Source organism: Hippoglossus hippoglossus, chromosome 12 (assembly GCF_009819705.1).
Source record: "Hippoglossus hippoglossus isolate fHipHip1 chromosome 12, fHipHip1.pri, whole genome shotgun sequence".
NCBI lineage: Eukaryota > Metazoa > Chordata > Actinopteri > Pleuronectiformes > Pleuronectidae > Hippoglossus > Hippoglossus hippoglossus.
Genome location: NC_047162.1, coordinates 16,909,811 through 16,937,064, shown reverse-complemented (window position 1 = coordinate 16,937,064; position 27,254 = coordinate 16,909,811). Strand labels below are relative to the sequence as shown.

Here is a 27,254-nt window from a genome sequence, read left to right as displayed (position 1 = left end):
GAATTGATCTTCCCCTTTAAATATCTCATGAGCCGTCACAAGAGTGAAATGCTGCTTAAAAACGGTTCCATATGTTTTTGACAATAACAGGACACAAAGTAAGTGGTGGCTGTGATCAGTGGAAAGAAAGAGACACGTTTAAGAAAATCATTATTCTAGTTTCATTCACAACCTTGAGTTCGCTCACACGTACCTGATAATTTATTCGTTCAATAACGCTGCCATCTTTCAGCCAGGTGATGGTGGGAGGGGGGTTGCCATTGGCAACACAGGAAAGAGAGAGGCGACCTCCGACCAGAGCCTCCACTGCAGGGGGCGGGGCTTCGGTGAAGGTGGGTGGGGCTATGAAACAAAATATTGAGATGAACATCTACATAAAATCTACATGTGAGAAAATGCAATATCTTTTATTTAGAAACAATTAAATAAGTAATTGAGAAGATCGGGCCCCTGGAATAGATTTACAGTATTTAGGTGAATAACAGTAAAACTCGAAAACTGTCCACAGGAAAAGAGAAATAAACAAAGATCCACATTGTGTTCGAAGCTGCACAAAAGAAAAAAGCAGGACAAGCAGACAATAAATCTCCTGTCTCTCTCCCTTCTGTCCTTTTCTTTTATTCATTCATATCCGGCATGACAGCAGCTCGGCCTTGTTTGTTAAACGTCTGCTGCCTGTTCTCAGTCAGCCGCCGTCAACTTGTGTCATTATTTCACGTCCCAGAGTGAAAATGTCAGCTGCAAAACGCCGTCGTTTAGACGCGAACACGCTGGTGCCACTCGGAGCCTTGGATCTCATTAGAGCCTTTTAAACGTCTGCCGCCCGTCCAAACGCAAACAAATAACTCACTCGCCAACATTTTATTATTTTACTTCTCGGGGCCTGCGTCCTAAACGCATCTCTGTGTAAATAAACAGACAGCCAGGAGTTTTTTTATTGCGCGTTTGAAAGTGGCTTCATTATTTTCCTCTTTTTATTGGACTGAGAGTATTGGCTCCTTGTTTAAACTGAATTACAGGTGGAGATGCTCCAGCTTCACTGCACTGCAGGAGAGGCCTGGTGAAATTACCAAAGCGGCAAACTCCAGGTTCCTTAAAACACTAAAAAATGCTTTTGCATGTTTAATAGATTCACACAAACAGAGGGTAGTTTTTCAAAAGTACAGCTCGTTCAGCTCTGCGTTGTCGAGCCCATGAAGGCCACTGACAATCTCATGTGTTGATGCAGGGCGCAAACAATAGGATGTGAAGAGCATACCTGCAGGGCATGTGAAGTTATATCCAAGGCCTGGAGTGCAAAGTCATAATCTATTATAATTCTCATCTCTAACCTGACGCACACACAGAGCAGCTTTGTGAATCCGTCTCCCAGAGCTTTGATCTTCTCTGTGCTCTGGTACTTTGTTCTGTATGTTTGTGTGCAGTCACCGCAAAGGTTTTTCCCCCCAAAAAATATATAGTATATAAACTTCAAAGAGCAAAAATAATGATGCATATTTTATATATTTATATCGATTAATTATTTAAAAGATGCATCATTTGAACCTGTCAATAAGTGCGATGACGGATTTAAGAGTCAGGGATTGTTCTTTCAAAAACATGAAAGTCAAAAGTCATCCGAACTACCCGATCCGTTGAGAGTTTCTGACACTGGCGTCTTTTAAAAAAGTTTGGAGAAAAGTTCTTCTCAAAAGTTTAATTTCACAGTAGAGTTAGAAGTAGTGTTCACTGGCAAGGCTTGGTAAGGCCAGGCTTTACAGAACAAATACAGACAAGGTACGTGCACATTCAATCAGACGAAGATGCTTGATGAGGCTGTGAACCCAGATCCCAGGAGCTGTTTTCAGACATGAACTCTGGAAAACGTCTGGAACATTTTGGTTTTATCTTTCACACGTGTTGAACGTAGCAGGAGATTCTCAGGGTCAGACGTGTGCACAGCAACAGAAAAACGTCCGGAACGTTCAAAAGCTCTAGAATCTCGCTGTCTTTCCACATTTAAATTATTCTGCCTCTATGACATCTGTTTTCATCCTGAGGTATTTATATTCTGTTTGTTCACCTCCGTGCGTCCGTTGCGTGTTTCTCTGGAAATATTCCTGTTGGGTTTTCATGTGGGCTCACGCAGATATTTTACTGCATTAATGCTCTCACATAAAGCCCCTTTGGAAAGTTTCAGGAAAACTTCCAGAGCTCAGTGCATGCACCATATGCCGTTGTGTTGTAGGAGACAAATATTAAATCACAAAATGATGTCTTGAAGTGGTACCTTGCGAGAAATTCAAAGGACTAGGATATAATATGGGATTATAACAATGTCAGAAATTCATTAAACCCATTTGATTGATGCAGCGCCTACGTTAAATCTACCGAAAAGTGGACATCTGCGCTACTATCAGCGAGCCGGCCTTCGGTTTAACTTTCCACGTGGAAGCAGATTAGCCGAACTTTCCAGCTCCCCCTCTCCACATGGCTATACAAACTTATTTCAACCAGCTTCTCCCTAATGCTAAATAATAAAGAGTCAGACAAAGCCGTGTGAGCTCTTTGAAGAATACATGCATCGTGTTCATGTTCGGGAGCTACAGGGCATCTAGCAAACGCCAGCCCTTAAATGTCAGTTAGCGGCTGCCATGGGAAACACACTCACCCAGAGGCTTGGAGATTAAACGCCATTTCCATAGTGTATGGATATAAAAAAAAAAAAAAGCTTATCCCTTTTTTTAAATGATAAATTATTCACAATAGCTGCGGTATCGTTATCAGTTTTATTTCCTCACACAAAAAGTGAGGAGAATTTTAATTTCTCTTTGTCTTTAGGGGCCCGCATATTTTTTGACCCTTTGAATTACAAGTTTATTTAAGTGAAAAGTTTGACGGAATATAAGCTCTTTTTTAATTCAATATAATATTGTCCAAAAACAAGAAGCCATATAAGTGCTTTGTTTTATTATAACTGGCAAAATAATGATTTAAATGAGGCAATAACAAGTAAATAAAACAAATCTGACAGTACTAGCAGTCATATATTGTGGGATATGCACCGAAAAGTAAAAGTAATCCCTCCTGATTCCCAGTGTTTTGATTGACAAACTGGACGAGGGCCATGATCTGGATCAAATGTTATTTAACGTCCGATTTAGTCGTATTCACTTAAACATAATCCACTTTCAAAAAACAAAATAAATCCATAACCCTCACCGGTTACAGAGAGCAGAGTCCAGGTGCCGTTTCGCAGCTCATCCGTGGGTTTATCCAGTAAGAGGATTCGACACTCGTACGAACCCTGATCATCCAGCCGCAGGCCCTGCAGCCTCATGGCAGTGACACGGACCAGAGACACCCGCCCTGCGGAAACAAGAGTGTGTGTGAGAGTTCGCCTGCAGGTGATGCTGATTTCACGTTTTTACTCTCTCGAGTCTGAGCGTTGGTAACTGTTGCAGGGCTGATGCTTTGTTGTGCTGAAGAAGAACATTGTCCTGAAATGAAAACACACACACGAGCACATGCACAAAAACATACACACAAACAACAGCTAAACACACACGCACACACACAAACTTAGAAATGTGAGCTCCTGGTTGCCAGGTGACGGCTCCCTCGAGCCGGAGTGCAGCTCGCGACCTCAACCTTTTCATATTTTGCAGTCGGCAGCTCTCGTCTCTCTGCGTCCGTCAGGTTTTCACACTTTATCAGACAATCAGACAAACAATTGTCCAGTAACCTGACGTCACCTGGGACGGCGTTGCTGACAGGAAGCTGCCATTGAAAACATTCACAGTCTCCTCCCTGCACCAGCTCAGAAATTAAAAGCATGTAAAGAGCGAACACGACGCAGTGTGAATTATGAACAGGCTCTGATTTCTGGGGGACTGAGGCGGGGGTGGACGGTCCTGACTGTCAATAAGAAACCAGGAAGTTGGAGTTAGGCATGCTGCCGCTGATAACACACCCTATTTGCTTTTCCAAGCTGCCAAGAGCGACTAAATCTCCAGGGGAAAAGAGGGGAGGAGGGTTTAAAGTCGAGCAAAATACACATCAGCATACACTCGGGGGGATTAGAGCGTTTCAAAATCCCACCCTTTGACCCTCGGCGGTTTTTTCCCCCCTCGCTCATGTTTACTGGCTCAGAGTGATATAGGTCAGCACAGCACCTCAGAGGGAAGGTAGTGCTGAGGCAGGGATGTTGTGCGAACGTGACAGAAAGTCGACAGATAGAGGAAAAGGGAAAGGCTGGAGGTGGAGTGAGAGCGTGACCTCACGCCACAATCGCTACCCTCTGAAAAATGCATGATTGCAAGTGATTTGAATGCGAGGTAAATTGAGTGTGAGAGCTGGAACACAGACAGAACGAAGCAGACGGGGGAGATTTACACCTTTTTGTCTCTCAACACACGCAATATGTGTCTCGCCGCTTGTGCTGTGCATACGTGAGTTTAAAAACAAGTTTGTGTGCGCAGGAAACACGAGAGTTTGTCAGTTCTCGTGTGCAAACAGACACAGAGTGTGGAGAAATTAGGATAATTTAGTTTTGCATTGTTGATGCAAGTAAAATAACAAGACTTCCCTTTTTTCCTTCCTTCGCTTCAACCTCAATCCTGCCCAAGAAAAACACAACTACATCGGTTACCTACTGGGTTGTTATCAGCTCCATAAAGAAATGCTTTTCCCCAGTTCGGTGTGAAAGAACTCGATCGGCCTGCACAGATGATGTCATCCTACATCAGCGCTCCAGCTCACACATGTTGTTGTGGCTGAATGGAAGGAACTCCCTGCAGCCAGGTCCAGAAAACCTCAACTTCCCTGTTGCAGGAGCAGAGGAGGTGATGTTTTCACCAATTCAACCAAACTTGGTGGAGAGACGGGGCCTGGGAACCCATTGAATATTGGTGTGGATAAGGTTCATGGGGCCTATCCAAGAATATATTGTCATTCTTGTTAACTATGTTGTATGACAAACAAACTATTAGGTCAACAAACAACTTCCATCAATCCATTTTCTTGGATCTGCTCTTTAAAACTTCCCCGGGGGCGCCCGGCGAGAATGGATGAGCTCATTTGTTACCAACAAAAACTTTGCTGCGCCTTAACTTTCTCCATCATTCAGTTATTAGACATCTTTAAAAATGTGCTGCCCGCGAGTGTGCATTAGGATGATGAAAATGAAGGTAAACAGCTAAAAGCTCGGCTGAAACGAGGACTAACATTACTCCATAGATCACGATGCACTTAACAAAATAAGAGGGTGACAACAGGGCGTGAAAATGATACTGATAACAGGTAGAAGCTCCACCCCCACCAGCACCACTCGCCTCCATTACTCCATTAAATTAGCCTAAGAGTGGATTTTTGACTCGTCCAAGGAAAACAATATCTTCTTTCACACACACACACAAACACACACACACACACACACACACACACACTTGCATAGTGCATTTATTGGCCAAACTGTTCCCAACTGAAGCCCCCCCCCTACCCCTTGAAGGCTTTGTCCCTGACCACACTCTCAGGTGACGGAGAAACGCGAAACCATTCAGAGCGAAGAGGAAGAACAAGTCTTTACAAATGAAAAGGTTTCAGTTTGAAATGAGACGCCTCCAGACTCCCTACAGAAACGTTTGGGGGAAAAAAAGACGTTTTGCAGCCGAATAGATTATTAAGTGCGCTGGTCATTATCTTCCTTAAGATAATTGCTTTCCAAGGAAAAATTTTTTAGTAATAATCCTCATTCAACTGAACCGCTAATTAAAATCCTTTGTGTTAACGTCACTTGAAATGGATCGAGTGGCGCCTCGAGGAGCCTGCGCAGAAAATCACATCTGTGAAAAACACTTTGTTAAACTCATTTTTAATCAGTTAGTTCTTTAGTTACTTAAACACGTGTCCTGTTCCATCGTGTTTTATATTCTGTAAAACATGTTATTACTGCTTTTGCTGATTTTATTCCCATATTTTGTTAGTTTTTAACAATGTTTTTTTTATGTAAAGCCCCGTGTAAATATAGATTATGCTTTAAACTACTTTTAACTTTACATTTACAGGTTTCAGAAATGATGAAATACAATATACAACATACATTATAAGTATAAGTTCTCGTTGCTGCTTATGCGACCATTTTCTCAACAGTATGACTTCCTTCTTGGTAAACTACAACTTTATTCTCGTACTATTACGACATTTTCTCTTCATTAAGGCCCCAATACTCCATCGTACATTTTAAATGGATCACAGTTGGAGGTGTTTTTACAAAACAGGCCCATCACTGACAAAAGGAAGACGCTAAAGCCTATGGACTGCGTTTTATTTTCTCCATTTTATTCAGAGTGAAGGATGCACCCGAGATATCGATTTTCTTTCCCCTAAAATGGATCTGTAGCATTTTGGGAATTAAGTTTTTAAATGATAAAGAAACGTCTTCCGTTGGGGGGAGGCGGAATTTTTCTGGAAAGTGTCTTGTTTGGTTTGACAGGGCTCCGTTTGAAAAATTATCTAAATTCAATACCATTTTGCTCGACCTGGGTGTTTATGTCCCCGGGAACGTGATATTCACGGGCACGGGGCCCAACATCGCCTCAGAGATGTCGTCAGCTCTTGGCAGGCGGCGCCCAGGCAGTCGGGTTTCAGAGAGAGAAAGAAGCAGATACAGTTTCACTCCTCGCTGCGTGTTGATCTATTACAGTGTCATCGTTTGAAATTTGAATGGAGAGCTGTGTCGTTATCAGACGTTGAGGCCTATACTTACAGACAATGAGGACTCCCAGTCCCCTTGTTTGTGCATGTGGAGGAGGAAACACATTGATTGGGATGGGATTTACACGGAAACATTTAATTTCCACAGCTGTATTTACTTTTTATGCAGTCGGCAGCTGTACGGGTGCGGAGGGATTTTCTATCCTGTGCACAGAGCAGACGCTAATCCTCAGATCTTTACTGCTCTATTACAACAAATACATTTAAACCCTTTTAGCTCTCGACGCTCTCGGGGGAGCAATCTGAAGAAAATCTAATGTATCTCGCACTTTGTGAAGCTACACGCAAGATCAAACACAAAGACTATTGATGGAGGGCATAGCCGGCAGTCAGAAAAAGATCAATTCTGAAAATTTATTTCACCCATTTAAGGTGGAAAAGAGGGAGGAATGGTGGAGGGGAATAAAATGAGCCGCGCACATTCACACTTTTACGTCCCGAAGACAAACTGTTGAGTCATCCGAGAAGAGGAGGTGAAATACACACCAGTCGTTCCATCCCTGTTTCCAGTTTCCCATGCTGCACCTGTTGCTCCCACACCAGCCAGCACCTGAGATAAATCCCGTCCAATCGGCATCAGACTGCGACAAAGCACCTTCTTCTCCTTCAAACCTTTTGTATTCACAGAGAACAGCAGCTTTCTGTTTGTCACCGGAGACGCATGTGATTAGCAAACCTGTCCGTTGTTAAAAAAAGGGGCTTTTCTGTGCAGGTTGCTTTATGTTCGGGTGAAACTGTAATTCATGGGACGGAGAGGGGGCTAATTTTAGGCTATTTTACAACGAGTATATTTCCCGGCTTCCTCTGAAAGTAGCATCCAGTGTAATGAGCCGTGACATCATTGTATGTTGAGGGATCGTCTTCGGAGTCGGCGACAAAAGGCCACAGTCGTTTATGAGCCCGGGCTGGAATTAAAGTCCGCACCTCTCCCACTAACGATAATTCATCCGCCAAGGTTCACCCTGACTTTATTGCTATGTAAATGTCTGTATCGTATTTCCTGCGCGGCCTCGGCGAGGGAGTGGCACCCGAATCAAATGAGAAAGGCCTCCGCTCGGCCGAGAGCACCCACTGATCCTTCCACAAACAAACATACACCTCAGTGCACTGATTGCAGCTCTTTACTGGACGTCACTCATCCAATGAATCAGTCGTACCAGACATTTTTCTTAGATTTCACTAATACGCTGATGTAAAGGATGAGGACGGTAATGTTCTGTATTTTTCTTTACGATCAACATATTGAATGAAAAGTCACTTAAAAGGTCCAGTGTGGAAGATTTAGGTGAAAGGGATCTGTCGGTGGAAATTGAATATATAATAATCCTAGTGATGTTTTCACTGGTGTGTTTCATGTTAGATGTGGAGATAATAATCAAAATAATAATCAAAATAAACCAGCATGGGCTTTAATCAGTCAGAAATTAAACAAAACTGTGTGGAAACAATGTGTGATATCAAATATCTACTTCACCTGCGTCATTGAGCTCTATTGTTTTGTAAAACCCATTAAAAACACATCACTGAGTCACCACCACTTATTATCCTGAGGCTGTGAAAAGTCAGTAACAGACCAAACAGGAACTCAGCCGTGGAGAGAATCCACAAAAAAGAAAAAGCATAATTTTGCCCTTGTTTGATAAAGTTTGATTAAAATATAAACTAGAGAATTAAACTTTATTTTTTAAACGTTTGTGTCTTGAGTCAGAAAAGGGAAGTCTAGTAGGAAAGGGCTGAGATTAAGTGCTGGTTTTGGTCTTTTCATGGGATTTGTCGACAATGGGATAACACCTTATCATTAAAGAAGCATATTTTCCCATTATGGAAAAACATATTGTCTCTATACTATTGTTATTGTTGGCTGCAGCTAATAAATATTTCCAGTTTTGATTAATCCATCAATCCTCAGTTGCTCTTTCCAAGGTCAACGTGAAATTAAAACCTCATCTTTCGAACAGAAATCCTTCTCTGGGAAGCTCGGAGACATTTCTGACACTTTTTGGAGATGTGTAAATCGATCACAGGTGGGTAGCGTCTCTGCTGTGGCTACTGGGGGGGTCACTGTGGTGAGTCGGCGTTCAAAAATTTATAGTTTTTGTGATTAAACTGTCAACACCCACATCTGTGGAGACATCACATTTTCAGTGTGTTGCTGTGGGATCGCTCCTGTCTCACTTTTACAACAAAGCATCGTCTTCAAATAAAGGCAGAAAACTAAAATATGAACCAAATCACTCCATTATATTCATATATTTTATTAATTGTTATCTATATTTCCACATTCTCACCCTTTCATTTCCTCAGTTGGTTAAAACTCCCTCGAAATTCAAATATTCAGGATGTCTGGTTCGTCATGTTAAACACATTTCCCCCCCAAAAAATCAACCTGTCAAATTTGATATCTGCAGAAACTTGGGGAGCTCCAGTAGAATTTAAAATCGTGGAGTTTAAACAACGGTTGGCTGCACAGCACGAGTCTGCAAAGACTGACGCAACAGAGGGTAATAAGGGTTTATGAGGTTAAATCGCTAATTGCTTTAGCAGGAGTTATTAGATGGCATGTTGCTGATATCTATTATCTACCAGCGGCTGAGAGTTAATGACAATATTAACTACTTAGCACTTGGAAGCTCATGAATGTTTAACTGACCGAATTTTTTTTTTACTCTTGCAGATTCTTTCTAAAAAATCACGCTTGGTGCTCCTGCGGAAATTCAAATAGCGTTTGGAAAGGTCGATGTAGGCCGAACTTCTTTTTGGGCAGCTCTGAGGAAAAGAAGAGGACTCTGGCAGAGAGGAGGATCTGAGCCACGCAGACATGCTTCCTTTCTCTTCACATTAGTCCCATTGTTTGTGACTTTAAAGGATAACAGAAGCTACATAGAGGTATTGTTGGTCCATTGAGGATCCCTCTCCCCTCAGACTCTCTTTGTTCTCAGTGCTGTGGGCAGAATATGCACAATGGACGATGATGCAACGTGAGAGTTTCAGCTCCTTTAAAAAAAAGTGTCTCCCACTGTGGCAGGTTTGAAAGGCCGTCAAGGTGTGGTGCTGAATAGACTCCCGGGACCCAGATACTGGTTACATTATTCCAGTGGAAGGAGCTCGGGGCTGGAGCATAACAGCACTCGTTATTCATATTTTCAAGCTGGACAAGACCTGTGGGGACATTGTCCTCAAAACCACAAAATGTCAACTGCGTACAGGTGCTAACGTCAGAGTCATGGGACCACAAATGTCAGGGGAATTCAACGCCACGTAACCATGAATGTCTCCGCACGAGCTAATGGCAGCCAATGTGACAGTTTGTGAGAAGTTTCAATCTAGGCATTGTTGGATTCTCCAAGTGACGTCCACACAGAGGCCTGCTGCAGACAAGGCTAACACAGATGACTATCAACTGCATGCTGGAAGCTGCAGGCCTTCTTTGTGGTATTGTTTGGGACTTCTACACTTCCACAGAATATTGTGGAAGGGAGAACCTTTAATGTTTTTAATTTAAAACATGTGAGCCATCCATTATCTATAGAGGCTGAAGCCGGTGCCACCTGCCATTGGACAAGAGACAGAGTAGGTTGCCCGTGTGTGTTTGCGCGGCTGAGACACAGAGAAAAAAAAAAAAACACCATTCACACCCACATTCACATAATCGCCAATTATCCTAAGATGCATGTGTTTGGACTGTGGGAGGAAGCTGGAGTTATGCAGAGAAAAACCCACGCAGACACATGCAAACACAGACAGGCCATTAGGTTTAGAGTCACAACCTGCTTGCTGTGAGCTGCTGTCCACTGTACCACTGTGCCGCTATCCATAATTGTGAATTTGTTGCTTACCAGCCAATACAGATGTTTCTACTGTATGATATGATATGATTTACTGGTAATAGTGGTCATACAGTCAGGTTTATCCAGCGTTAATATGCCTTAAATGGTAAAAGCAAGGGCAATGCATAAAAATGTTCAAAAGCAGTTAAACGGTATCACGCCATATAAAAAGAAGAGTCCAGTTAACAATTCACCACAATTATGGTCCACTTAGAGCCGTCAGTGAACAGAAAGGGCCAATGTGCACATCACAGTTGTCAGTGGGAGGATGTAATGGGATCATAGAGGCTCACCCTCATACTGCGGATGGACCCGAGGCACGTAGGATCCAAATTTGATCAGGACGGGAATGTCGAGTCCCTGTCGAACCCACTCCACCACATGCAGGGACGCAGAGGACACAGCGGCTGGGAATGATGGAGGAAAGCTGCACTCAAGCTCCACCTCGCCTCCAGCCTTTCCTCGCACGTCCGGCCTCGCACCTTCAACGCTCCCTGCTGGGGTGTATATGACAGATTATCTTCAGGTTGCTTACTTTGATGCAAAAATAAGGGCTTAACATGGATACTGGTGGGTGCACAGTGGAGGATGTACTCTAAATCAAATAATGGAGATACTTACAAAAGAGGCAAAAAGCTGCCACCACCATAAAAGTCTGCATATAGGATCCCGCTGGCTCCATATCAGTCGCTCATGCAACCTGCAGCATGTTCAATCTGTTGGCCAAAGAGACACAATTGTCACAATCACATTAACTTTCTTGGCTGCACGCGGGACAGCAGCCACATGTGACAGATTTCCAAACTAAAAAGGCAACGGCAGAGCGGCTGCTTCTGTAATAATTTTACAGATAGAGGGGGGGAGGTCTGGGTTTTATATAGCTTTCCAATAACTGGAATTCGTCCCATATCATTACACAAATGGCCCGCCTCTGCTGCCAGAAAACTCCTTGGCCCCTATATCCCTTTTCCGAAAGTAAATGTCATAAATGTCACATTAATCTTTTGAGAGTCACGTGCGGAGTGACATCTAAGTGTTTTATTTAGAGCACATCAGTGGAGACGTTTGGCTGAAGCCGCCAGGAGACGTAGCCCTGACAGACGGAGATAAGCCGAGCTGACGGGAGCATACAGGTTACGGCTACAGGCATCAAGGAGTGCAAATTAAAATCATGATCCAGACAATGATTGATCTGGATCATGACGATTGTTGTCTTAAGGCGTTTTACCGTAAATCACCCATCTCTAGAAACTGTCGAATAAAATCTTTAACTTTTAAAATGTCTGTGTTGATATCACGTGGGTAATTTATGTTGTGCCCAGTGTTGCCAGATGTGCGATAATTGTTGTATTTGTACGATAACCTCGCCCTCTGTACGATCAATAATGCATCATGTACGATAATTTGATCATTTTGTGATGCTAGTAGTATCAGTTATAATCTGGATAGTTAAATAAGGATCACGTCTGTTTACGCATCTCTTCTCTTTCCAGCCAATCATTGTTGTGATGATGAACGTGACTCACAAGCTTAACACAAGTTCTTCCTGTCTCATGTTTCACAATAAGAGCCTCGTGACTCGGAAAGAATCCCTTCGGAATCTCAACACAGTTTTCAAACATCTGTATTGAGCGTCCCATCCCTACTCTGGTCACATATGATAATTGTCCTCAAAATACAATGATTTTAAGCTTAAGATACTTCAACATTTCCCATCTGGCAACGCTGGTTATGCCACAGTTGCTGCTCTAGGTCCGATTTGACAGGAAACGGACTCATACCAGGTCCATAATAAACACGACCGGCCTCACCTTACTCTCTTTAAAGCCCACGTCTCACTAAGATCATTCACGTCTACTACACCCAAAGAGCAAAGGTTACTCCTTATCATCGACTGATACTACAGGCGCGTGCTAAACATGGCTACTCACCCACTAAGACAAACATATGGCCGATAAGAGACAGAGATGTTTTCAGTCAAGAGTTTATGTGGGTTAACTTTAGCTGAACCACAGCCATTGTGGCTATAGAAATGAAAATTACTGATTGAAACTGTTGAAACTGATGTGGCTCACATAAACATAAAGTTTGTTAACACACAGTTAATTTATTGACGTATCTATTGTTTCTTGTGCAGATCATCGACAGTTAAATGTTTCAATACTTCTAAACAAAACATAATAAGTCTATTATAAATTACAAGGTAGAGTTTAATGGATGATGGTCACATTAATGATGTCATTGTCATTGTCTATGAACACCCCCCCCCCCCCCCCTCTCATATCTGCTCTCCCTCACCATGATGCTTTTATGGGCATTTTCATTTCATGGCTGGGGCAAAGTCTGAACCTGTGAAAAACAATTACGCAGGCTGTCAACAGCTTGTTCCAGCAACACTGCCACGCTAAAGCAAACAGCACGTCGGTGGTTGGCGAACTTCCGATAAATTAACATTACAATCTTTCCCACACCCGATCACGATCCTTGAAATAGTTCTCTATCATAGATTGTATATGACCGCTACCAAAAGTGAAGCCAAACCCTGCCTCCTCCATGTTGGTGGATGGGACATGGACAAAACTAAAAAAGACAAAGTACTCGTTAAATACATTTCTCTCAAAGATGATAGTTCTTATCGCACTGATGGTGAAACTTACATTTTTCTGGTAAGTTTAGTTTCATTAATTCATTTGATGCTGTAAAAATGGGATGAAACCACAGCTCCACAGCACAATCACTGCTGTGCAGACTCTGGCTCCAAATTACATTTTATTGCACAGTGCACACCGATCCGAACTATTTTAGCTTCATTTTAGTATCCTCAGCTACACAGAACCCGACTACCTCAGTCACCCCTTTGCATCGTTTGCTGTTATTATCATACTTTAATTACTTCTCTAAGGCATCATTCAATAACTAACTTTTGTATGTTTCAGGACCACTCAATATCATCGAACTGTTAGACCTACGAGCTCCAGACCCACTAAGAGAGGAGACTGAACATCTAGTATTCGTATTGACATCATCTAGGCTGATTTATTTCAGCACTCTGTCATAGACAAACAAATACAATGGTGGCATAAAAGAGAAAAAGCTTTAAGCAGCACTCTATATCTCCACTCAGCTTTCCATGGCTGTGTTCCCGAATGAAGGTCAAACAAAAGCTCTTTAAGTTTATATTATACAAGTCCTGGTTTTCCACGTATGTCAAACCAGTGGTGCATGCGTACGTCTGGAACGGTTGCAACTGAAGGAGGATGATTCTCGAACCAGTTGAGATACGGGTGAGTCGGCTACATGACACCAACATGAGCGAGACCCTCTCAGCATTATCCTGGTATTCTCTCTGAAAGTGGTTTATTGGATTGTTTTGTGTTACATTTCGGAGTGCTGATCATTATCCCACAAAATTTGCTTTGTGAAATATACGACTCTTTTTAGCCTAACCACCTCCACACTGCATCAAGTGCTTTTCTGGCCCCAGCTCCTTTTCCACCAAGCGGCTTGCTCGCGTTAAATTGTTTTTCAAATACATCACACAAAGAGACCCTGGGATATAAAAGGTAGACTGAGGCGAAATGTCATGAAATGTCACCATCTCTGTAATTTTTCAAACTTAAGACAGATTTCTAAAAAAACATGTCACCATTTTTTCAAACTTTTTAAAAAAGCACTGCGGTTCTCTTCAGGATCGATTAAAATACAAAGTCATCTGATTGTTCACCCTTTGCCCAGCATACACAGATCTTCCACAAAACCAAAGTGAAAGTCAATTTGAACCCTCAATCTCCAGCATGTCTGCAGTTTGCAGTCTAATGGAACATTAACAGAATTCTATCCCCTGCCCTTCACCCGTGTGGCTTCGAGCAAAGCAGCACTACTCAGGAGTTTATCCTGAACTTATTACACTTGAACAAGGCGGCGAATGTTTGCTGAGGCTGAGCTCGGCAAACCGAGGTAGAGCTTTACCGCCGCTATTCTGTTGCTTCTCACCCTCCCACAGTGGGCGAGGACAAAAGAGCAGCACACACTCTTCTTCCCTCTTTGTCGAACAGATGCTCGCCATCTTCTCCTCGTTCTTCATCCACTGCCTCTTATTAAATCATGAGACGAGCCATGATAAGGACTGAACACCCTGTAATGACATTTATGCTGCTGATTAAAGAAATAGAGCCGGTCACATCGAGTACTGCTGTGGCTATAGACGACTATAGATGGATGAAAATGATGTTCCTCATTTTGGGGCTGTGTTAAGAAAATGCTTATTGGTCTGGCGAGATGGCAAAGTCAATACAAAATACCAGTTGTGTGGAGGGAAAAGAGAGAGAGGAGGGGAGATGTGGCGAATGCAGCAAGAAGAGCGATGAGAGGCGACAAAATCGTGTTAAGCTGCGGGACATTTTGTGTCATTAAATCTCGAGCAGGAACTCAGAGAGCAGCTGCCGAACGAAACGGCCTGCACAGGTGAAACTGCTCCGCCATGGTAACGCAGATGGTCTCCAGACATTTCCCTCAGAAGTATCATTTCCTCCCTCTGACATTGAGGACATGCATAAACATAAGCGCATTGGCGACGACGGCACAATCTGGGAAATGTTTAAGGCTACAATAAATGAGCCGGTATCGCACAAAAGAAAGCGCCCTGTCTCCTGCAGATTTATCAGCTGACAGAAATAGAAATGTCAGTGACGGGCATGCTGTTGGAAGTCAGTGTAGTTGCCGTTTTCATCTACATAAGGAGAGAAATGGGGACCAGCTGATTAATTGCAACCGAGGCCCAGTAACAGATTTATCAGCAGCTCCGCTCTCCCCCTACCCCACCGCACTTTAAACCAAAAAAGATAAAGGGCCTCCTACATATTAGTTTTCTGTTCAAATTCCATTTCTTTCCCATGGGTATCGCCGTGGTGCATTCGAGTGTGTGTGTGTGTGTGTGTGTGTGTGTGTGTGTGTGTGTGTGTGTGTGTGTGTGTGTGTGTGTGCACTCAGAACATGTCCTTGGTCAGTGGGTTAGGCCTGTTTCAAGGCTGTTTGTATCTGCCAGCAAGCTAAATTGGACATTAACCTCTGATCACAGCGAAAGGGGAAAGAAGACAAACTTCCCGAATGCTCCAAAAAGGCACAACATAAAACAGACCGTCATGCAGAGCTGCAGAACAGATGGGTTTCCTGTTTCCAGACAATACAGTACCCTACGTACACCAATGCATTCTGGGTGATATGCATATGTAAATGTAGTGTAAAGTCAAATGAAGTGGATGTTGTCGATCCAAATACAACAACTTGCACGTGGGTGAAAAAACTGATTGCGTGCAACTGTTCCAAACTGACACTTGAGTGAAGACCAGACCAACGGGAAAGCAAGCAAACACAATAACGCAACTTAACGGACGACAACCCATTTCTTTTCGTCTTCTTTTTTAACAAGATGGCTGCATGCGGCTTGGCGGTCCTGCTGCTCCCTCAGAAAACACCAGATAAATGTCTGATGTGTTATATTACTGCAGAGCCTCACATTAGAGATGGCGTCGGTGTAACCATGTGTCGATACACGATCCGTATTATTGATCAACTCTGTGCTGTGCTGTTTATTTTTTTATTTTTATCCTCAGGAAAAAAACATAAAACATGATTCATTTTTCCATGCAAAGCCACATGTCTATCAGCTGTCACCGCTAACTCCTCTGAGCTAACGGGCAGAATTAAAACTTTAACTTGTTCAGTTTTAGTTACAGATACAAATGTTCATGTTGATCTCCTAGTGACGACTCATTGTGTGTTGTTGTACTGCCTCATGTCTGCACATGCATCTCACTAGATTTGTGAGTATTGAGGCAATAATCCAAGTTTAATTGCAGCCTATGCAATAGTAATAAGATATTTTACAACCTGATAAAGGAACCTTATACATTTTATAACCTGATAAAGGAACTTTTCCTGAAGCTTTCCAGAGGGGATGTACGTGAGAACACAATGTCCAAGTCAGTTGCTCCCTACATTGTCCAAAAACTGTTCCTTCCAGTCCCCTGGTAAAATGTCCAAGTGAGTCCATGTGAGTCATGTCCCGTCTCCTGCGTTCTCCGAAAAATATCCAGAATCAATTTTTCCGAACCTTTCTCCGGGTTCCAGGTCTGAAAACGGCTTCAGCTACATCATAAAGCAACGACAGCATACAGCGACACTAAATTCTACAGTGGACAGGAAGTCAAAGTAGATGTCACTGACTCCATAAAACTTTCTCATCATATTTTCAAGCTGCTGTCATGACATCGATGTGCATCCAAATACCTTTGACACATAATGTGGTCCAACCCACAGTTCCACACACTAACCACACACTGTCCTGCCAAACACAAGGTTCTCTCCCAGTCTGCTTGTTTCACTGACAAAAGCTTTCCCTCACAATAGCAACCGCCTGCCTGGCTCAGTTTGATGTGCACTTAGGAGAAAATAGGACACATTAAAAGCGGAGTAACAAAAAAAGCAGGAAAATAAAGGAGGTTTAAAATCCATCTCAGCGCTCAGGGTACAAACATTTACAACCTTTTTACAAGAATCCAAGAGAAGGCAGAAGAGGACGGACAAAATCTTTTTGTTGATCTGTTCCATATACTTCAGTCAGGAAAAGAGAGAACATCAGAGGCAGAGATTTTACATAGTTCGTTTTCATCACACGCCAGAAGTGAGGTTAAGTCCTAATCTTTCTATTTCAAGTCCTGTATAAACATCTCGACAAATATAACTTGTTTTTAAATTAAAAAAAAAAGAACAGAAAGAACAGTGTGAACCTGATCATGAAAGATATCATGTTTCCTGCTCTACACAGCCAAACTTTACCAACTTCTTTCTGCTGACGAATTGTTGCAAGTTTTTATATCGTCATTTTTTATAGTCGGGCTCCAGACGTCGTTAAGTTATTTCAATTCAAAACTCCAAAGAATTATGCGTCTATCAGGTCAAGTTTAAAGTCGTCGGATTCGTGGCTCATGTCCAAGTTGTGTGACTCGAATCCTGTTTCCAGTTTCCTCGTTGTGTAACAGAAGCTGTAACTCGATATTCGGATGGTGTAGCTCCTGTAATGTTCAACTTCTTTACTTTAAAAGGCCCTGACAAACTATTTAACCCAATCGGCTACATATGAATGACGGGATTCTACATTATTTTATTTCAATTCATCCTTTTTTATTTGTTTTTGTGTCTTTATGTCCTGTGCTCATCTCTGATGTGGGTGGTGCTACGTCAGAAACGGGTGACATCACACAACCCTGAGCACCAATCAGAACGTAGCAACATTTGAATTTGAATGTTGATCTACACAAGATACACAGCTTACAGACGAGAACACAGAAACAACTAAAAAGAAGCATGCCGGGCCAGTAGGGGGCGATACTGTCTACATCAATGATCTGTCATATATACGAAGGAAGAACACAAACTTGTAATTGGACCTAGCAGTGCGAACCAAACGTAGATAAACAAGTATACAGCTGCTATTGTTGTTGTTTCTAGTGACAACACAACACAAAGCAAAATTTGCGAAGTTGTGACGTCAAAGCTTCGTTTGACATGTTCACACAGAAACTGGAGTTGTTGAAAATGTGCCCTTTGGGAGGAACGTTTGTAAAAATCTCTGTTCTAGCTTTAAAACACTGATGATTTGTGGATGAGCGGCTCAAACGCTTGTTTTGCTGAACATCTGCATGAGTGTGTAAGCGTGTTCGTCATGAGTGACACAGAGGAGCACACCGCGTCTGAAGCCAACTTTTCAGGCGTTTTTAAAAAAGGACGAGAGCAGTTTCTTTTACATTACTGCCAATTACCGTTTTACATTATTACCCATGTTGAACTGAGGTCTCCTAGATGATTCATCACAGAGTTCATCAGGTCTCCTTTCATTTAGTCAAAACTCATCCTGCAGCTGTGATTCAGAGCTTCCTCTCACGAGCTGAACCTACACTCTGGATCTCACCACACAGAGCCATGTGCAGTGAACTGGGATAAAGTGGCAGACTCACTGGTGTGGGCTTAATGGCTGTTTCGCAGGTAATTATTTGCATCTAATTCTGTCTGCTCTGAGTCGACTATCAGATGTGAAGTGCTTCTCTTCAATTCAGGGGGAGTGTTGGGCAAATCCTTGGCTTTCACAAAATCATACACTAAATGAATTTCCACTCAGCTCCCTGGGATGATTCAAAACTTTATGGGAAGTATAAATATAAAACATCTTTCTGCCCTGAACCACGTCAGGAGGAAGTATGGGAGAATATTTCTGCTGTAAATCAGTGAAATACAGATGGACTCTGGACTCCAACGGAGCAAAAAGACGACATGTATTCTGGCTCTGGCTCTAAATCCTGTTCTATCGTATAGGAAAGTTATACATGAATTCATACAATAAATAATATGTATCTGCGAGTTTAATGTAGTGAATAGGATAAGGAATGAAAGAGTCAGACTCTGCTCCTCTTTGTAGCGCAGACCATTGAAAGAGTATTCAATTCAATTCAAAGAGCATTCATCTGAATGAAAACACCAAACAATAGAAAAAAATCCATTCCACTAGTTTCAGTTCACATAGTGTGATCACGTGGTCGTCACACCACTGTAGACCAATCAAAACAAGAAGTGCCAGAACAACAACAAAATATGAATCATACAAGCACAGGCCTGACTAAGATATGGAGGCTTTGAATTAAAGCAGGACGATATGACCAGAAACATAAATACATTAATACATAAAAAGTGTTGAGTTTAAATACCGATTTTTACTGATGTATAGGATAAGCACGAGGAAGTAGAAGGGAAGAGGGGAATTTAGTAAGAATTAAAAATAGAAATACTGCTTACACAAAAGAGATATATTATATATACCTGGCTGGTTTTCTAATTGTGCAATAAAAAATGTATTTATACGTTTATTTCATTTGTCGACCAAACAAAACAACTTTAGATGCAAACACAAAAAGCATCAGAAAGAAGAATAATCGTATTTAATCTGCTCCTTTTTCACAAGACTTTAATTAACAAAGCTAATAATTCAATCAAATTAAACAAATATCTCAAATATAAAGATTGGGTTGTGTAATCATGTAAATTATCCAATTCTTTGCAATAGACACTGAACGATATGTGCAGCAGGTATTTCTTGACTTACGGATTTTAGAAGATATCCTGGACTTTTTAAATATTGCTATTGCGATAATTATCGTTTTACTGCTCAGTCTGAACTGACCTGAGAAGTTCCAGCTCCGCACACTTACTTCTGTCAGGTTCACATTTCACATGATAATGAAAAGCTCCCATAGAAACTTCATTATACTGACGTTTAAATGCATGACACAGTCCAGAGGCTCGGGGGAAGGAGCAGTTCCTCAGTGAGAGCTCAGCACATTAATTTCTCATCCTTTCAAAGCTGCAGGAAACTTTTCACAATCATTAACTTCTGACTTTTACAGCTTTACATTTTTTTTGAAAAGCTCATCCTCACCTGTAGCACAGAGTCAGTTCCTGGATGTTTTAAAATCCGGAGCTCGGTCTTTTCTTAACGCATCCTCCTCTTCCTCCTCGTGTGTGTGTGTGTGTGGAGTCCAGAGGAATTAAAACTACTCTGGGCCTTGTTCCTTTGTGGAGCTGCTGAAATATGAGCGGGTCTCCCAGTGAAAAGCCGCAGGCAACAGGTGTTCATTTCAGGTACAGGTGAGCGTGAAGCGTCGGTGCAGCGACACGGAGCTCCAGAGTCCCACCTCCCCCTGCTTCCTTCCTCCCTTCCTCCCTCCTTCCTCCCTTCCTCCCTCCCCTACCGCTCCAGTTCCTGTCCGTGTTCAAAAGGTCCAAACCACATCAGAGTCCCATCAGCTCTTTAATGTTTGAGCCAATGTAGATGTAATAAGAGTTTGTTTGTGCAGGCAGAGGATGAAAAGGAGATTTGTTTAATTATTTATTTAGTATTTTTTGTAGCCTTTAATCTCCCTGATGGCTCGGTGGTAACCACAAGAGGGTGTCCTTTACCTTTACCTGCTGTCTGTGACCAAGCAGAGAGGAAGGGTCACACTGCTAACAGTCAAAATAAACTTTTATTAATCATCATATCAAATAAACATATCTCTTCAGCCTGGCTTTTGGTTGAAGTTTTATTTATAGACATTCATCTATCTGTTTTCAAATTGATCAAATTGTACCTGTTATATTATCCATATATGTTTTTAGCCCCTTTTATTGACTTAATTGTTTTATTGTAGGATTTTACTTGTTCAGATATAACACATACAAGTAAATTTGCCAACAAATGTCAGATTCCAGCTTTTATTGGATTTTTTTAATCAAGCAAGTGGATGTAAAAAATACATCTTCCTCTGACATTTCAAATCAAATGAAATATACACAAGGAGCAATAACTCAAACAGTAGGAAATACTTTTCTCTCAAAAATATACTGTACTTAACGTAAACTTCTTTGGATAGTTCTGCAAATACAATCCTTCGGGGAGAAACACAACCTCCCGAGCTTTTTATGATACTATACAGACTACAATCACAGATAAACATTTGTTTAAGATAAACTTTTCAACTGTGCAATAACGCTCACTCATCCAGGTCGAGGACTTTCTAGCAGTAGTAAGCTAAAGGCATCTGTGTCGACTCATAACAACGTGTCACCACTGATCCAAGGTTTGTTTTTGTTTCTTGAATGTGTGGAAACTTTTGAATAACAGTAAAACGTAGCTGCAGCGTTGGGAGATCCTATTCTCTCCTGAATCTCTACAGCCTCTAAGAAAAGCGTGTGCATGGAGGTTGATATAGAGCAGAGAATAAATGAGTTGCAAACACAGGTCAAATCAATTGTCTGTGCAACCAGACACAAACCCGTGTCTTTTTCATTTTGCTACATACATTCAGAAACAAGTAATCAGCAGGCAACAGTCTCAGGATGCAGTGTGACTAACGGGGGAGATTCTCCACCAATGAGCGGCTGTCGTTTGGCTCAGTCCCCGAAATCCGGGATGTCGTCGTAGGAGTAACCCCGGTAACCTTTGGCGGCGTAGTAGGCAATTCTCAAATGGTAAAATCCAGGGAGGAAGACGAGCAGCCCGATGATGATGACAGGAATGGTGCGGTCAGGATGCTGAGGACAAAGAAGAGGAGAGGAGATTTCTTCAGGTGTGTGTGTGTGACTCACTATTTAGTCACTATTATGTCCTTTCACCGTGTGCTCAACAAAGACATGAAACACTGAGGAGTCGACATGGTAATGAGATGCTGGAGGAAGTGTAATGAACTCAGCGGGCTTTAACATACTTATCTCCACATCGCCCGCGAGCACGACACATAAATCCTGGGAATGAAAAGGGTGTGCAGGAGGCGCACAGACACGATGACTTCATCTGTCTGAGATCTGCCTCCATGTAAATCATCAGTCATTTCACATACACACACACACACACACACACAAGACACACACAGCAGCTCAACACCAGAAGGCACAGTCTCAACACTAAAGTGATGTGTTGATCTCCACCAGCAGATGGCAGTCTTGTGCACTGAGTTACTTCAGCCCCTCCAGGAACCATGGCAACGAGCCTCATATTCACGAAGCTTTGAGGCCGTTAGTTAAGTTTTGACAGTGTCATGTACTCTACCAGTCAAAAGTTTTAGAAGATTTTTCAAGTGTTTATCAAAAGGTTCAGCAGTCCAAGTTCAGTGAAAAATGTTAAAAGGTAAAAACAGGAGAGGTAAAAGGCCCAAATTAAAAATTAAAGGTCTGCAGAATTTGATAAATAATGTAAATCTCATATGAAACAGGCCTTTTTCAATGAACAGGATCAATCTACAGCTCACCTGCAGCAATGGAAGTGAATAAAACCTTGAAAATGAATGCAGAATATTTCTACATATGATATATATAATATATATAATATATAATATAATACATATAATATACACTCATATATTTTTTCTAATTGAGGGAAAACTGACCCCCTGATTCTAAAAATACAATTATTTACTACGCGGTTTGTTTTTAGTATACATTAATAAGTTGAGTGAAGGGTTAAGTAGTTTCTATATGAGCTTTATCTGTAGAAGCTGCTTGTGTCCCATTTCTTCATCATGCCTTGCTGGGGGCCTGTGTAATTTGCGGTATTAGATATGCTACTTTAACCCACGTGGGCTAACTGGTAACTAGACGGCTCAGATACGCTGATGCTGCCTTGATGTCAGATCACATTTTCTGCAAACACAATCCGCAGACTGCGAAAAACGTTCCCATTAACCTCCTACTGATAATTACAAATATAATATGTGACGGCTGTGTCGTCTCCCACATGGAGTGTGAGATCTGAGAAGCAGAAGGCACCGCGGGGGAATCCACCGAAGTTGACTCTCCAGAGGTATAAAATATCAAAATCATTATAATCAAAACACACACACAGGCCATTTAAAGCGGGAGTGCACCGGAAAACTGTGAGTAAAGCAATAAAATGTCAGGATGACTGTTTAATTACAGCCATTTAAAAACAAGATTAACTGCAGTCTGAGTGTTTTAATTAATGCTTGAGCTGAATCTTTGACGGCTGTGTTTGGTTCTCTGTCAAAACATTAGAGCTTGATATCAAACCACTGCAGCAGTGAGTGTAGAAAACTGTCAAATAGCAAAACATGGATATTAAGTTACTGTCGTTTTCTTTTCTTCTGTGATTAAATAGTCACGGATTTAAAGTTCCAGAGTGGCTCCAGCTGCAGAAATGGAATATAGTATTCATAAAAATATGGAGAAAGCACGAACCATGTTTCTATGTTATCTGTAGCCCACCATAGCTTCTCCTAAATGTTTGGGAAACAGACTGTAAATAAAGCTGGACTTCTTCCCACTATTCATATATGAATTCAAAATATCCCAGATACAAACGCTGCCATCTTGCACATTTCTTTACTCCTGGGACATGAAATATAGCTAGTTCTGGCTAACGTTACCCTACCAGAACTTGCCTGGTGGCATTGCAGCACAACTGCTGTTTTTGAGCAGTAAAGAAGAAGGAGGAATTTCCGGTAAAAGGAAATTGCAGTTTTATCTGGGTGACACTAATATACTTATCGGATGAGTACTTAGATTTGTGTACTCGCGAATGCCCGACCCGGCATTTTTCGGCAGTTTAAAAGGCATTTTGTATGCTGCTGTCGGGACATCTTTAAACCACAGTCCATTGAAATCAACTCTGTGACAAAGATGTTTCGGCCAAACTCACCTCCACCTTTATGGTTCCTGACAGAAGAAGGGCCCCGAAGATAATGAGTAGGGAGCCAATCAGAAACAGGAATACTGCGAGGGCAATCGCCTTGTATGGGACCTTCGGCGGGCTTTTCTTGAACTGGAAAACGTGTTTATAGTTAATAGCTGCAGACACTTGAGTTCAACTGTGGTTAAGATTGTGCTCAGAAACAAGATGCATCACTTTTATAATTAATATCAAAGTAAAAGAAGACGTGTCAAACAGAAACAGATCTTTAACTGAGCTGTTTATTTTACAGGCGGTTCGTCATGTGTCCTCTGCTTCAACCACAAGATGCTTCAACCACAAGATGCTTTGGCTCATAACCAGGAAGTCATTAATACGGATTTATTTCAAATCCATCGCTTGTGGCCTGGTAATCACTTGGTAATTACCAGGCTAATGTAACAATAACAATAATTACAAGCACCGCAGAGCCGCATGACACATGTCAGGTGTGTGGATTTCACCGAGTGGAAGAACTGGTCCCTTACCTGTAAGTCTATGTAACCGTCCTCATCAGCCGCCAGTCGTGAATACTTGACCTTGGCGGTGGAAACTCCAGAGCCCAACATGTTGTTTCTAGCTGCCTTCATTCTAACATAGGAGCTGTTTGGACAGAGAGACACAATCATCACGATCCCGTCACAGTCATTTCCTTACTACTTATTTATGTACTTCTTATGTATCGGGCTGTACTCGTACTGATTTATAACATAACGGTTATTTCTCGTATGTATTCCACGGAAGCCAGTCAGCGGTATTAGAGACAAGTTACTCATAAATAAGACAAATTGTCATTCCTCCATTGCGTTTGAGATCCACCCACAAACAGAAAAAGGAAACAAGAAAAATACAACATCGCTGATCTGCCCCACAGGGACGTGAGACCTAAGGTTTTGTTTATATTGGCAGGTTTTGGCTCCGTGCATCCTTGCTCTTAAGCCGCCCCGGTGGGGAACTAAATCCGTGAATACAGACTGTTGTTCCTGCTTGAACAAAGTACCCAGGAGCGCTAAGGAACTGTTATTTAGCTGGCAGCTGTCACATCAACCCACCACGAGCCTCCGCGATGCCCAGAGCCCAGTTGTTGTGTAGCTGCAGCTCTGACTGCATCGAGGGAATGAAGCAGATTTAGCAAAGGAAAACGGAGGAAGTGTGTTGATGTGACCTGCAAATTAATAATGTGCAGTTTTGCAAGAGGGCCGTACACATGGAGCTTTTCAATATGATTCACCTGGATTGGTTTCAGATGGAGAGACTGAACTTTAAGTCCAAAAATTAAGTTGTCATGATGATGTTGACGTTTTAGAATCTTTTTAGGTTTGGTTTCTCACACTTTCTCTCCATTAAGTTATTTTCTTTACTTTACCACCTGGTTGTAATTTGTGACCAGGCATACTTTGCATTTTAATCTAAACTAAATCTAAACTATAATATTAAACACTATGTGTGCAGCACTTTATTTTAAGAAAGTTCTAAAGCGCTTAAGAGTAAGAAAAAATGGAAAGTAACTATTTAGACCCCTTTAAAACATTTCATACAATTTTTATATTGTTTGTATTTGACGCAGGGTGTTATTTTTTTCATGTGCAATTCATGTATTACTTACTCCTTTTATTATTAGTAGTAGTACTGTATGGTACTTTTGATAAGTATTAGTTTCACTGTTGCGTAACTTGTTTTATTATTTCATTTTATTTTCTACTGGTTCTGCATTAGTCTTTATGTTTTGATTTCAATGTTCACTTATATGTTAGACTTGATTCTCTGTGGTTTTACTCACTGTATTCTACTTTATTATCTATTGTTGTATAATCTTAGCACCATAATTTCCTTTGGGGAAGAATAAAGTCTTATCTTGATTATTTTAGTTCCCCACTGAATGTTTGTTATTGACATGCATAGTGTGTTAGCATGTTGTTGTAATGCAGATCCATGTATTTAGGGTGAATAAGCTGCAGTATGATAACTGAACCATATGTCAGCATGAAGTTATAAACTATATAAACACTGATCTTTGGGAATGGAGATGTAAACAAAATGAAAATTGATCGACCCTGCACTTTACCTTTCACCTGAATCACGACATGGGCTCAGGCTAATTACTGGAAGCAGACAACTCGCTGCAGGACTGACATTGTGCATGTGATGTGTTCACGGTCCAGATTCCACTGAGAGTCTGAATCACAGACTGTAAATAAAAAAACAACTGACGTGAAGAGTTATGTAGCTAATTAGCTTGTAGCATTAGCTTGTCACAAGTTGTGCTAGCATGCTCGTGTGAAGTGGAAACGCAGGTTTTTAGAAACTCGTCTCTTCTGCTCGTCGCGTCTGAGTTTTAAATAATGTACCTGTTGTTGTGCAGCGCAGAGAAAACGCGTCAGTTGGCCGCCTCGTCTGTGATGTTTCTCTCTCATGGAACATCTGCGTCAACTTCCTTGTTTTCCTCCAGTTGACGCATGCGCACTGAGCTGCTTGGTCCAGTCTATGTGCTGGACACAGGTGATGGTGCAGACTAATCTCTGGCAGCTCATGTTAACTAGAGGTGGAGGGAGAAGAGAGATGATCCCACACTGTGAACATGTAAATAGATTTATAATACAGTTTAATCACTTACATGTAATAATAATAATATAATGAACAGGAATGAAAAGTCATATTGAATGAGTTGAAATTCAATAAAATATAATAATTCATAGTATATTTTAAAAAAGAGGTGAAAACATTTTGCTGGGAAGCTCCATTCTCATATAGTATAATAAAAGTCAAATTTATTGTCAATTCTGCCATATAAGTACCCAAGACAGAACATATAAGTACGCAACATATTAAGTACTCAAAACATAGTACACAGTACAACATAGTCATAAGGCACACGGTGGATAGGATGAGAGTATTTCTAAGGTAGTAGAAATTGTGTGTTTTCAAGATACAAGGATAAAGATGATTATTGTCACATATCTTCATAGATATGTTCAATAGATAGAGTTGTCAAGTAGTAAAAATAATAATAATGATGAGAAGAAGAAGAAGAAGAAGAAGAAGAAGAAGAAGAAGAAGAAGAAGAAGAAGAAGAAGACTATTAATAAATTATGTCAAGAAGTCAATCATGTTGTACAATAATAATAGGACAGAATTTGTATTAACACAATAAATTATGTAATAATAAAATAAGAATCCTCAGTAAAAAGGACATTAGAATGCTGGAAAAATACGCAGGTATATAAAACAAGGAGTAAAGAGGAGTAGAATAAATAATACGGAAACTAAGAAAAGAAACCATCCGTTAATAACCTGTTAGATTATGTGTCTATAGAAACGCTGCCATCTTATTCCTCTCCACAGTTCATCATTGTGTGTCGTTATCTGGAGAATGTCAATTTCCATAAAGCAATAATCTTTTCTTG

At 41.4% G+C, this 27,254-nt stretch overlaps 2 protein-coding genes and 1 long non-coding RNA gene across 9 annotated transcripts in view; 1 reads left to right on the top strand and 2 right to left on the bottom strand.

Moving 5' to 3' along the window:
• Positions 1-20,314, bottom strand: part of igsf9a (immunoglobulin superfamily, member 9a) — a 59,667-nt gene extending 39,353 nt beyond the window's left edge. For 2 of the 3 annotated variants that reach the window (XR_004615625.1, XM_034602279.1), the window contains exons 1-5: positions 20,068-20,314; positions 11,202-11,296; positions 10,874-11,077; positions 3,202-3,348; positions 194-342 (exon numbers count right to left, since the gene is read on the bottom strand). Coding sequence is in view for 2 of the 3 variants with exons in the window: in XM_034602279.1 (XP_034458170.1) it covers positions 194-342; positions 3,202-3,348; positions 10,874-11,077; positions 11,202-11,262 (561 nt within the window). In the remaining variant the exon portion in view is untranslated. The remainder of the gene's footprint in view (positions 1-193; positions 343-3,201; positions 3,349-10,873; positions 11,078-11,201; positions 11,297-20,067) is intronic. The other variant, XM_034602280.1, reaches the window with a different exon arrangement.
• LOC117771658 lies at positions 1,912-21,870 on the top strand. The gene is made up of 3 exons (XR_004615627.1): positions 1,912-1,924; positions 3,364-3,368; positions 21,737-21,870. It is a non-coding gene; the product is annotated as an uncharacterized LOC117771658 (long non-coding RNA).
• LOC117771656 (transmembrane protein 230-like) lies at positions 20,855-26,335 on the bottom strand. 5 transcript variants are annotated; one of them, XM_034602283.1, is made up of 5 exons: positions 26,200-26,325; positions 25,764-25,771; positions 24,339-24,458; positions 23,821-23,943; positions 20,855-21,701 (listed from the first exon to the last, which is right to left on the bottom strand). In XM_034602283.1, the coding sequence occupies exons 3-5, from the start codon at positions 24,438-24,440 to the stop codon at positions 21,561-21,563; spliced, it is 366 nt and encodes a 121-aa protein (XP_034458174.1). In that variant the 5' UTR covers positions 24,441-24,458; positions 25,764-25,771; positions 26,200-26,325; the 3' UTR covers positions 20,855-21,560. The 5 variants fall into 5 exon arrangements, with proteins under 5 accessions (XP_034458174.1, XP_034458172.1, XP_034458173.1 ...); XM_034602281.1 differs by lacking the exon at positions 25,764-25,771 and adding an exon at positions 25,916-26,038 and having other exon boundaries at positions 24,339-24,453; positions 26,199-26,300; XM_034602282.1 differs by lacking the exon at positions 25,764-25,771 and having other exon boundaries at positions 26,195-26,335.
• Between the last annotated feature and the right edge of the window lie 919 nt (positions 26,336-27,254).